Below are 12,093 nucleotides of genomic sequence, written 5' to 3'. Positions count from 1 at the left end.
TCAGAAGGGAAGAGGAGACACGGTGGTAACAATTTTGTCGTGTTTAGGGAACTGAGGGGGTGAGATGAGGTTAGAGGGAACACCAGGGGCTGGCTTCCATAGGACTTTATACAGAGGCTGTGTTATTACATGGAATCATGGATGGTCTTAAGCTGGAGATGATGTAGTAAAAGGTGTTTCATCTGGATGGTAGAGAATGGGAGGTAAGTGGGGGTGGGGGGAGAAGAGGCCCATGGACTTGGGGGCTGCTGCAAGAGGTGAGTAGAGGTGGAAAGAAGTAAGACCAACTCAGAATACATTTTACAGAGTCTGTAGGACCCTCTAATGAACTGGATATAAAAAGTGAGGGGAAAAAGAGGAATCAAGAATGGAGCCTAGACCTGGAGCTTACACTGTTGAGGGGAATGATGGCTCCATCTTACCAAGATAGGGTAAATTGGGAAGGAGCAAGTTCAGGGTGGTAGGAAATCAAGAATTTTATCTAGACTAGGATAAGCAGGCAATACACACTGAACATACACATCGAGATGTCATACAGCCAGTAGGACCTAAGATTCTTGCATTCTGGGAAAAAGTGAGGGCTGGAGAGGTACATTTGGGTGGCTGCTGTATCAGTGAGGGTCCTGGCAAGAAACAAATGACATGCTTAAATGGGAAAAGGGAGGTGAGTTTTATGAAGGGACCATGTATAGCTGTGGGCACAGAGTTAAGGAAAACTAGCGAGGGATGAAAAAGCACCTCAGAGCTCACAACAGACTGGAGCCACTCTTAGCCCTGGATCTTCAGACTCAAAGGAGGGCTGTCAGAACGTGGAGAGAAAGGTTGCAGCGTAGGAGACACTGCTGGCAGGAGCTCGGTCCTTCAGTAAAGGAATCTCATCACTGCCAACTCCTACCACTGTTCACGCTCCAATCTCCTGCCGGCCCCTCCCATTGGCCAAACACGACTGGAAACCTGAGGACAAGGAGACCCAAAGCCCAGCTTTGCAGAATGCAGATCTGGTCTTGATGATGGATGGGGCAAGGTCACCAACTGGAGAAGGGGTGCAGTGAGGAGGAGAGGGAGTGGCGAGAGAGTTAACAGGGAGGAGGAGGTATGAGGCAGGGGATCCTGAGAAGTGTGAAAAGGCCCCTGGCATGCACAACCGTGGATTTAAAGCAAAATCAGTTGGCCCAGAGGTGTGTTCCTTTCCCCAGCAAGGCTCAGCTGCTTGAGTACAGGTGTACTGAGTGGCAGGGCTTTGCCAGGTGAGCATGGAAGGCAGAGATGGGTGGGGAAGTGCAGAGAAGTGCCTCTTAGCAAGAATCAGCTGGAGCTTAGATACTCTGCCCTCGGTTGGGGGAGTGCATCTCCAGGTCACCACAGGCCCCTCCACTCCCATTTCACTCATTAAGTTTACATGTGTGGCCCTTTGCATATTTCATTTTCAGAATCCAGCTTTAATTCATGAAATAATCATACTTTACCTTTTTAGTCATCTATTCAGACCCATCATTGTCTCACCATCTCTTTAGTGGAGATGTGTTAAGACCTTGGGCTCTGCCACTTGACTGTGTGAGTTCCAATCTGGGCTCTGCTACTCTTCTCTTTGTGACCTTGGGCAGGCCACTTAACCTCTCTGTGCTTCAGTTTCCTTATCTGTAATTCAGAGATAATAATCATATCTCTTTCAAAGGATTGTTTGAGAATCAAATATGTTAATGTGTTAATGCTTATAACATGCTTAAAACAGCTCCTGGGCTATAATCTGTGCTCTATAAATGCATTTTTGTTACAATTATTATTATGTGTAGAAACATCAAATGGGGGAGAAAATGTCCAAGGGAAGTGAAAGAAAAATTGCTTCCTCCTTTCCTGTCCTTCCCCTTTCAAGGCAAGTCATCACTGATTGGATTCTTAGCCACACTGTCACTCAGCCAAGCAGTCAGCTACCTTTTGTTTTTTGCAAGATGGTTGAGAACTGGCATTTTAACCAGTGGCTGAGCTGCTAAGGTAGAAAGAGCTTTGGGCTTGACTTTAGAAGTCCTGGAGTTGGCTAAGGTCTAGACAGGATGGCTTTGGGCAGATCATGACAACCTCCTCGATTTACAGATGAGGACACTGAGTTCCAGGGACTTCGGCTGCAAGATCTACACAATCTCTTCCAGATCCCAAAGCCTTAAAGTTGGTTTCCAGCCAGTGCCAAACATAAATGAAGTCCTATGAAAATCAAAAAGGAACTGAGAATAACATGGTCAAGAAATGTGTTTGTTTCTTTATAGTCTAGGTCAAGGAAAGACCATGTTTATCCTTGGCGTTCAGTTGCATGTTGGGAGTGATGAAGGTGGTGAGCCAGAAATTTTGTTAGTCTCCTTATTCAGAAGGTTGTTCCGGTGAATTTTATCACTATCACAGTACCCGCCCCCCTCCCCAGTACTGAAAGGATACAGGCCCCCAGTGCTGTTTTTCCAGACCCTGTACATTTTAAACAGTGCTCCAGTGACCTTGCTTTGTCTCATCCAGAATATCTCCAACACAGCCAATGCACCTTGTAATCACATATTGACACTTCAGTCACCTGAGGGGACTTTCTTGTTGATTGCTGCCTGTGGGTCACCTTTCCACCCAAGTTTAGTCCTCTACCCTAACCCTATAACACCCTCTGCCCAACCCATCCCTGGGGTCAAATGAACTGTGCTCCTTAGTATGAAGAAAACCTTCACTAATGCAGTATTCTCAGGTCCGGAGAGTGTGGGAGTGGGTCTGGCCTGTTTGGGAGTAAATATGGGCTATGAAATCCCAGAAGGAATTTGACAGAGGACCCCCACAACTTTCCCTTCTTCTTCAACCTTGCTTACCTTGGCTGACAAGAGAATGTGCTTTCAAATATCAGTGACAAGGCTGATATTTCTATTTGACTGAGGAATGTCATCCTTGTGCCCTTTTCATACCTATTTGATCAGACCATGAGGATGTCAGGGATGTATTTAACCTCCCACCGAGGGCCCAGAGCTGGTTGCCCAAGTGTTCTGATGAGTAGCATTGAGGGCTGTTCTCCAAAATGAAAGCAGGGAGGGCAGACGTGGTGTGTCACGTCAGCAAACCCTCTCCCAGCTCCTTTTCAAATAAAAGTTTATGAAAAGAAGCACTAACTCAAATTGCAGAATCCTGTGTTTGAAGTAAATGGTCTAGCAACAAACATTTCCGTCTATGAATGTCTAAACCTTTCAGAAGATTAAAGGAAATTAGTGCTGGCGTGTTTCATTAATTTGGCACCATGGTGGAGGAAATGTGGTCCTCATTTCACTTGGGTGGATTATGAAATGTGTCAGTTTTTCCATTCTCTCTCTCCAGGGCATTTTTTTACTGCAAGGCCTGTCATGATGACATCACGGATCCCAAAAGGATAAAAAAATGCGGCTGCAAACGGCGTAAGTAGTGTTTCTTTCCCCCTCCCCTCCCTCTCTCCTTCCTCTTTTCCCCCAATTCATTTCCCTTCTCCTTTTCTTTTTAAAGAAACACTAAACATCAAGAGGGTTCTTGAATATGTTTATGTTTCACCCCACAGTTTAAAGAGACATGAAATAAATGCTTGTCCTCACTTGAGCAGAGCAGAGGATGGAAAATCGCCACCATCAACACCTCGGTGTGAGCCTCACGCCTAATCCCCACTTCTTGACTCTAAAGGGATGCCTAGGTAGCTGTGTCCATCAAACACAGTAAATGCGATCTATGTTTGAGATGGAGGGCAGCCGAGGCCCTGGAGGAGGGAGTGTTTTCGCCTGGTGATTTTCAGTGGACTAGGGACTGTCAAGTGTAAAGGTGGCTGTGCTACAGCTGAAGGGAAACTGAGTCTGAGGGTTTGGGAGCTGACTCTCTTTCCACTTGGGATCTTTGCTGGATTGGTTACCAGAGGTCAGAGTTTTCAGCCGTGATACCTTCAGACTGGCCTAAGGGAAGAACTTGGTCATCCCCAGTGAACTTTATATACCATTGCCTAGTGACCAAACCTCAAACACCATTGCTCTTTGGGATGGATTAGGTTGGGCTCAAAGCAGCCAGTGGGACTTCTTGAGGAGGATATGTTAAATCAGGAATGGTGGATGGTGAACTCTTAACCTAAAGCACTAGGGCGTCACGTAAAGCTTGCAGTCATTACATTGCATTGTTTAATAGAAGTTGTTCACAACCCTGGAGAAAACAGCAATAGTGATTCCTTCCTTCCCGTGGTGTTTTTAATGTTTCCAGAGCTCTTGGGCTCTTTAAGATCATTATTATCTTTGATCTTCAGCATAACCTTGCATAGTTGTCAGCGGGTATTATTAATCCCATTTTACAGAAAGAGGAAAGTGAGGCTCCAAGTGTAGTGGGAGGATGAGATTGATGAGATCACACAGATCCGACAGACAGGGGTTCAGCCTCACCTGAAGACCTATCTTGATGCTGTTCCCTAGTCTTTTTTGTAAGAGAAAAGGGCAGGGTGAGTGATCTTGGGTCTGAAGAGTAAGAACCCAGTGATAAAAGATCACCCCACACAATGCTTTTTCACAAGCACACACATGGGCTTTATGTCAGTCTTGTGGCAAACGCTCATGGGAAGCACTCTTGGTCTAGAGAAGTTTCTTCAGAAACATTTTAGGGCTGATTCCCAAGCTTGGGGCAGCTTTGGTCCACTGACTTAACACACGATCTCCTTTACCCATCTCTGACACCTCACCATGCAGAGTAGCCATACCTCTAACTTCTTGGGGCCTAAGAATTCTCTAATTCTGGCAGCCTACCAGGAAGAGCATCTAAAATCCTGTGAAGACACAGAACAAACTCACTTCTCATCCAGTCCCCCATACTCCATAACTCAAAAGGCCCTTCTCACTGGGCAGTACATCCACTCGGCTCAGCTCGGTTGGTTGGAAACAGAAACACAGCTCAGTTGACCAGGCATTGCCTGGATCGCTTCCATCAGAAGGAACACAACATCCCAAGGCAGAAGTACATGGGAGAGAAACAAGCAGGATAGGATGAACCCTTGTCAGAAAACCCTTGTAGTGGAGGGGTTTGGGGAATGCAGGAGAGTCTTAATGCCAAGAACCCTTAACCAGATACTTGCCAGAGAATCTGGCCCCATGGGGTATCAGTGAAATGGCAAGGTGCCTTTCACTTGTTGGTCACTCATTCACATGTGTTTGAGTGCTTCTTTGTGCAAGGCACGATTCTTGGTGCCAGGGAGGGAGCAGTGAATAAGACAATCCCTGCCCTCCTGGAGTCTTCACTCTGGTGTATGGAGATAAGCAGTGAGATAGAAATAATTAAATACCTTCAGAGAGAGACAAGTGCTCTGCAGAGAGAGGAGACTGCCTGAGAGTGTGAGGGATCTTGTAGGGGATGCTGCTTTAGCCAGAAAGGTCTGGAAGGCGTTCTTTGGGAGATGATGCTGAAGCTGAGATCCAGTCCAGGTAAACAGCATGGGCAGAGGCAGGGATAAGTTGGTGGTGTTTGAGCAAAGGCAGGAAGGCCAGTGTGGCTGGTGGAGCCAGGGAGAGGTTGGTAGGAGATGAGGTCAGGCAGGGGCCATGGGAAGAAACTTGGGTTTTAGTCCTGTAATAAATACAGCCATTGCAAGAGTTTCAGCAAGTTAATGATATCATCAATTCTTGTTTTAAAAAATCTCCCTGGTGACTAGACAGAGAACAGGCTCTAGAGAGCCAAGAATGGAAATGGCAGGGAATGACTTCTGCTTGGATGCTGACTCTTGCTTGGATGCTGACATGTTCCTCACTGGGCACTGACGTGGAACCCAGTAGTCAGGTTTTTAAGTCCCTGGAAATGAGGGTTTGACCTCTAGGATATTTTTCCATCTTGATTCCAGGCAAGCAAGCAGCAGCTGGCTTTAGCTTCATCCTGGAGAGAGAGGGACGTAATTGTTTGAAATAATTCTACTCTCATTACCTTTAACATCGGTTCAGCTAGTGAATCGAATGATCTCCCATCCTACAGGGCAGCACAGACTGCTACTAAAGGACTGTCCCTGCAGAGCCAAGCAGTGAGATAGGGCCTCGCTCCCTCTCTCTGCACCCTTCTCCCCTCGAGGGCCTCATGGAGGCCTTCGAAGCTGTGAGGCTAATGCTTGATAGCGGTCAGAACTGTCCACATACCATTCTTCCTCATTAAAAGGCCATAGCAGCCCATGCATATGTGTGCAGGGTGGTTAGAATAAAATCAGTGATTAAACTTGAACTTCCCTGGGCATGCTGGGCAGGTTAGGAAATTGGGGGAGATAGATTAGGGTTGCAAAGAAACTTTTATTAGAAGGAGCTAGAAGTGTTAATAATGCATGCAAGTCGGGGTGGTTTCCTGCCTTTGAATACACATTGGCAGACCCACGCTCCATTGTCCAAACCTGGTAGGCCTAGTATTAATAATTCATCCTGGAATGATATGTCTCTGGGAGGGCAGAGCTGATGACGTCCCTGGATTTTATCGTTTTCTAACCCTCCCCTCCCAACCTCGCTTTTCCCTTTCTAAATCTCCCCACCCCATCCCCAACGTCCCCATTCACCTCCATTCAGTCTTAAACGTCTTATGTCATACTACCTGGAGAAATATTGAGTGTGGACACTCTGTTTCTGGAAATTCTGTGGTAGTATAGTTTAACTTTTGCATTTTTTCCCATTTTTTCATAGTTCTCCATCCAGGAAGAGAGTCAAATTCAGCTGTCTGGCCAAGGAGCAAGTTCTCAGAATCTGCTATTTACTCATTTTCTTTTTCTGTGTAACAAATCCGGTCTAATGATTTCCTTTTTTCTCCCCCAGCTTCTAAAAGTTTGCCAAAAGGTGGACTCCTAGGGGACAAGTCATGTTCTAAATTGCTGTGTTTTGAAGGAATTTTCTTTAACTTCTAATCATTGACATATTTTTGATTTATTTTTTTTTCTCATTGCTGCCTTGGAATACGGCCCCTACTCTATTTTAACTGCACACTGGTAGTGATATATTGTGAGTAAAACGGGTTCCCAGCAGCCCAGAGTCCAGTTCCCCCTGTCTTTCTCTAGAAGAGATACTTCTTTTATTTTCTGCACAGTTGCAGTTTCTTTTTTCTTTTGGTATTCATGTTGCATGTAGCAGTAACATCACGCCCCAACTTGGTCTGCAGAGTAGCCTGGAGCTGGAGAACCCTGCGAGCAGGGAACCCCTCTCTGTTCATCCACCTCCCACCCCCTCCATTGCCCCCCATACTCCCCCCTCCCTGCCAACCTCTTGCCAGCTTCTGGCATTGTCTTATTTTTCCACTTGAAAATAAGACCTTGACAACAGTGTTTCTCTTGAAGGCCTTGTCTCAGGGACCTTGAGGGGACACTGAGTCGGCTGAGGTAATTACCACTAGCTCTAGAAGCCTCATCAATTGGAGGTCATAGTCATGCTTGCCTTTGATAAATTATACTTGGTCTCCTCTACTATTAAGCTTGAATTCCTATCCTGAAGGAAACATATGCTGCATATATATTCCCATGTTGAGATATATATATATGATATGTGCCAGTACTTTATATGTAAAAATGTACATTTTTATATATAAGCATAGAGATATATAGAGAGTGATATATTTATTACACCATACATGCCTCTCTACATGAGTAAGTGCTTGAGAGAGAATTAATTGGACACCCAACTTTGGGACTGTAAGTACCTAAATTGCCTTACTGGAGACAAGTATTTCCACAGTGGTAATTATTTTCTATAGTCTGTGAAGTACCTTTGCTTTAAAATCAAATTTCTCCCTCAGCAATACCCACTAGGACATACCTAGTTCCTGTATACCTAGACATCTTGCAAGATCTGCTTACTTGTTTAAGGCAGAAAGGGATGGCTCAAAGAGTATGTTCCACTTTATTAATGAGCTGTGTAGAAGCCTGGATGAGTAAATGTAAGTCTTTGAGCCTTAAGTTGCTCAAAGAATGGGACCATCTCTCCCAGCAAGATGCCATTGATGATGACCGTTCAGGCCAGTATTTCCATGTGTGCCTTCGAACAGTGCTGCTTTCCATGGCACCAGCAACAAGCATCCAACTTTACTTGTGTACAAGAGACCCAACCTACAGACCAGTTCAGTACAGCAGCCCTGGAATGTGGAGGAGATGTTTCTGCACCTGGTTCTCTCTTACTCCTTTGCAGAAGAAGAAGAAAGTTGGTATCTGGTTTGGGCTAGTCGTTGGAGGATATGGAATACTCTGTGTACCAACAAAAGTGACCTTCAGTTTGGGGCAAAATTCTGCCAGAATTGGCTCCGTGGCTCCCTTTATCTGCAGAACATCTTGAAAAATGGCTTGAGGACATGGACAGCTTTCCTTCCTGCCAAGCTGCCTACTGTATCTAGTGGAGGGAAACCATGGTGTCAGTCCGCAAACAACTCTAGTGCCAAATTGTGCTGTCTTCTCCAGCCACCGTACAGTGTTCAGGGCCGGATCACCCTACTAGCTCAGTGTGCTCTCTGCTGATATCATTAACCAGCTTTTTTGTTCCCTTCTTTCCATTCCTGGAAAACTACCTGGGAAGGTCTTTCTCCTCCCTCCAGAAGCTGGTTGGAGAATTTCACCAAGTGAAGACATCATTCCCCGTTTATAGGACTTGAAAGAATGCTCTCAGATTCCCATCGTTCCATCAAACAAATGCCTCCGTCTTACACCTCAGTGGACTTTTTCTTCCATGGATATTTTGACTTAAAATTTTAGTTGCTGCCAAGCATACGAAGAGCAGCTCTAGAGTTCCGCCTTCAGCAAATAATCCATCCTTCATTGGACTGATTTTAAACATGAAGTTGCAATCTGATTGAAGAGCAGGGTTTTGTTGTTTTGTTTTTTCTTCCACTCCGGTCTTGCCTCGAATTGTTCCATTTGAAACCTACAATATTTTTTCCCAGCAGTTGGAAAACTCCACCTGAGCCTTTCAGTCGAGCGCTGCTTTTCCTGCCCCTCCCAGCCCACCCTGGAAATTAAGGTTCTACAATTGGAAATTGGCTGACAATTTGGTTGCTGATTCAGGAGGCAGATGGTGTGAGAACGGGATGGAGTCCAACTCCCTCTTCCATTCCAAGCTTGGCTCTGAAGGGCTAACCAGCAGAGAACCTGAACTTGACAACTGACTGTCAGCTTGACACCAGGAAAGAGCAGTAACCGAGCTAATCTACAGCGGCCCCTTCTCTACAGGTTTCCTTTTGCATGATCGAGACCTTTGCACGTATAGGAAAAGTTGTCCGAGAGTATGTCTGAGAAACCTTCCAGTTTTCAACACTTGAGTAAACAGCTTTGATGATGTCCATGCAGAAAATGCTTTTGTCTCTAAAAATAGCACTAGGAAGTCATAATGGAAGTCTTGGATGAATGTGCACTTCATCGTGGTGAAGGAAAGGACATAACAGCTTTTTCTCAAATTGTAAAACTGCTAGGACAAAGTTCTTAGAGGAGAAAGGTGAGACCTAGGGTCTAATTCTTGGCAACCACACAACCTCTTTGAATCTGTGGCACTAGTCCAAGAACAAGAACCTTATGATGTGGGCCAAAGAGAAAACGGCGTCTCCAGGGGCTTGTATTTCTCTGCTTTCCCAGAGTTAAGCCAGCCGATGGGGACAGTTAATTGAGCATAAAGTTCTAAGAACGCTGAAATGGAATGACATGCAGCCGCATCATGGACACCTCTCCGCGACACTCTTGTCTGTTCCCTGTCTCAAGAAGCTGTAATGGGCTCTAAGGAGACCCAACCAGCCGGTGCCGAAGCGGTCCTGCTCTATGGGCCATGACTGCACAGCCCATGCAAGCTGCCACTTTTGACCACTCTAGGACCCTGTCCTGGAACCTCTCTGGCTTTCATCCTGGCTCTTCCTTAAAAATCTTCTGTGGATTGGGAGAAGCCACTGAGTTGAAATGACACTGCAGGATTCAATTCTTAGAGGCACGCAGCATCTTCACCCAGCTTGTTTGGGTGGTCTGTTAACTAGCTGCTCTTCCACACAGGTCCACTAGATGTCCTCACAGGTCTACTTAGCATTACCATTGAGACCCTGTGGAAAACTCCCTTTTCTGAGGATGGAGATTGGGGAAGAGAGCATTAGGTGACTAGATAAAAAAAGAAAATCAGCAAACACCAAAGGAGAGAGGGCACTCTATGTGGCCAGGGAGTAGATAGGAAACTTAACTTCTGTTTTAAATAAATACTGAAACTTTCACAATTGCCCTTTGAAACCTAACCTTGGGAGTTTTAAGTGGTACTCTGATATCTGAAATTAACCTTCGAACCTACATCAGCTCTAAAAGAGGAAACAGTCTTGGAGACATGGAAATAAACACCAGTTAATTCTGAACAGCCTCAATTCACTAAAACAAAAACAAAGGATTAGGAAGCAGAGAGAGAGAGTCGAGGAGGATGAGGAAGGTGTTTTCTAAAGTTGGAGATCCATGACTTAATTTTGATAGAATTTTATTTTACAACTTGAAAGTATAATTTTACACACAGAGTATCGACTTCTCTTGGAACGGCTACTACCAGAGAGACGCACCCTCATCCATTTTTAATTAAAGAGCCTGTTTGTGACTCATAACATGGCCCAGTGGAAGGTTCTTCCTGGCTGGGACATAACATCCTTCAAGCTCGATGAATCACAATCACCAGAAGGAGGTCAGAATGGGCCTTACCTTTTAAGAAAGTGGACCGAGAAGTATATAGGTGAAGACACCCGATGGGGGATCAGTGAAAATGGACTATTTCAGAAGTAAAGCAAAAGTGCCAACCTCCTAATTGGTGGTCTAGACGCTGTAATTCACAAAGGTCTATCAGCGTGTGGCGCTCAGTCTTTTTTAACTGTTTTTGTCTTGTCTTTCAGCCTCTCATTGATCATTCTCGCTGATTTTGTGTGTGTGTGGTGGTGCTTGTTTGTCTCCTGAGATTTCTCTTTTGGATTTGGTGTGACTGTAAAACTGATGACTGGGAAGGAATGACAAGAAATGGCATGTTTTCTTTCTTATGCATATGCTGCTTTGGAATGTGAGTGCTGACAATTAACATTTAATCTTCTTATAGCAAAAGTTTTTTTTTTTTTTTTCCTTTTTGCTGCTTTGATTACTAGTTTCAGCCTGTTCCTGCATGTTAACACTATGAAATTTTAGAACAATGCATGGTCTCCAGAAGAGCTAACAGTAACAATTGCAAACAGTCCCCGAGAGGCACTGATTTGAAGTTTGTGTTTCCTCCTGAACTCTTATCAAGTAGGAGGTTTCAATCACCCATTATGATGGGTTTACCCCTGACAAAACCATTTCAAAAGTTATTCCATCCCCTCCGCCCTCCCCTTGTCCTTAAAGACAGTATACATATAAGAACTTTTTTTCCCTATAAATGTGTCAGAGTCTATTACTGTGTATGAACCCAAAATGGCAGTATGAAAACGAAAACCAGGCACTGTTGCTAATGAGAAGCATAGCATTTCAGAGTTTGATGGGCTTCTCTTCTGCTACAGCATTTGATTAAATTTTTTTTTCAAAACAATTTATCTACAGCGAAACAAAAAATCATCTTCGTTTCCCTCCTCTGTGTAAATAACAAGTCAATATTTCCAGTAAAAGAACTGAGAAGGAAAAAACAAGCAAGTGGTCTGTGAGTTGGGCACCGGATCTGGATGCATTTAAAATAACTTGATTTTCATGTCTTCCACCGAAGACTGTTTTCCCTTTCTTGACTTCAACAACTGCTGTTTGGGGTGTCTGGGCAATCATACCATGCCTTCTAAATTCTTCTGATTCAAATGCTATAGTGGAATTTTTTTCTTTTTTTCTTTGTAAAAGCTAAGCTCAGGAATGACGCATCGAACAGGGCTGGGGCTGCATGGTGATGACCTGAACAACTGGCTAGCTAGGATGCTAACAGAACCTGTCGCTAGAAGTGTGAGCCAAGATCACGGGAATGGAGTTGCTGCTGAAGAGATCTCTCATTCATCTCCCCCAGTGCCTGTTCCTCACAATCATAACGTTCCCCCTGCTTGACAAATAGACTGGATGGCAAGTCATAAAGGTCTTAGAACAGGACTTGACCCATTGGAGAGATTTAAACCTCTCTTCCTGGTGACGGTAAC

The 12,093-nt window shown here is 44.7% G+C and overlaps 1 protein-coding gene across 7 annotated transcripts in view; it reads left to right on the top strand.

The window, feature by feature from the left end:
* The window catches only part of KCNMA1 (potassium calcium-activated channel subfamily M alpha 1), a 764,306-nt gene that overhangs the window by 618,437 nt on the left and 133,776 nt on the right, over window positions 1-12,093 (top strand). For all 7 annotated transcript variants that reach the window (XM_069572206.1, XM_069572205.1, XM_069572210.1 and 4 more), the window contains exon 18: window positions 3,334-3,410. In XM_069572206.1, coding sequence (XP_069428307.1) covers window positions 3,334-3,410 — 77 coding nt within the window. The remainder of the gene's footprint in view (window positions 1-3,333; window positions 3,411-12,093) is intronic.

Source organism: Ovis canadensis, chromosome 25, assembly GCF_042477335.2.
Source record: "Ovis canadensis isolate MfBH-ARS-UI-01 breed Bighorn chromosome 25, ARS-UI_OviCan_v2, whole genome shotgun sequence".
In the NCBI taxonomy this organism is placed as follows: Eukaryota; Metazoa; Chordata; class Mammalia; order Artiodactyla; family Bovidae; genus Ovis; species Ovis canadensis.
The sequence above is the reverse complement of the archived record's forward strand: the minus strand, read 5'-3'. Positions and strand labels throughout refer to the sequence as shown.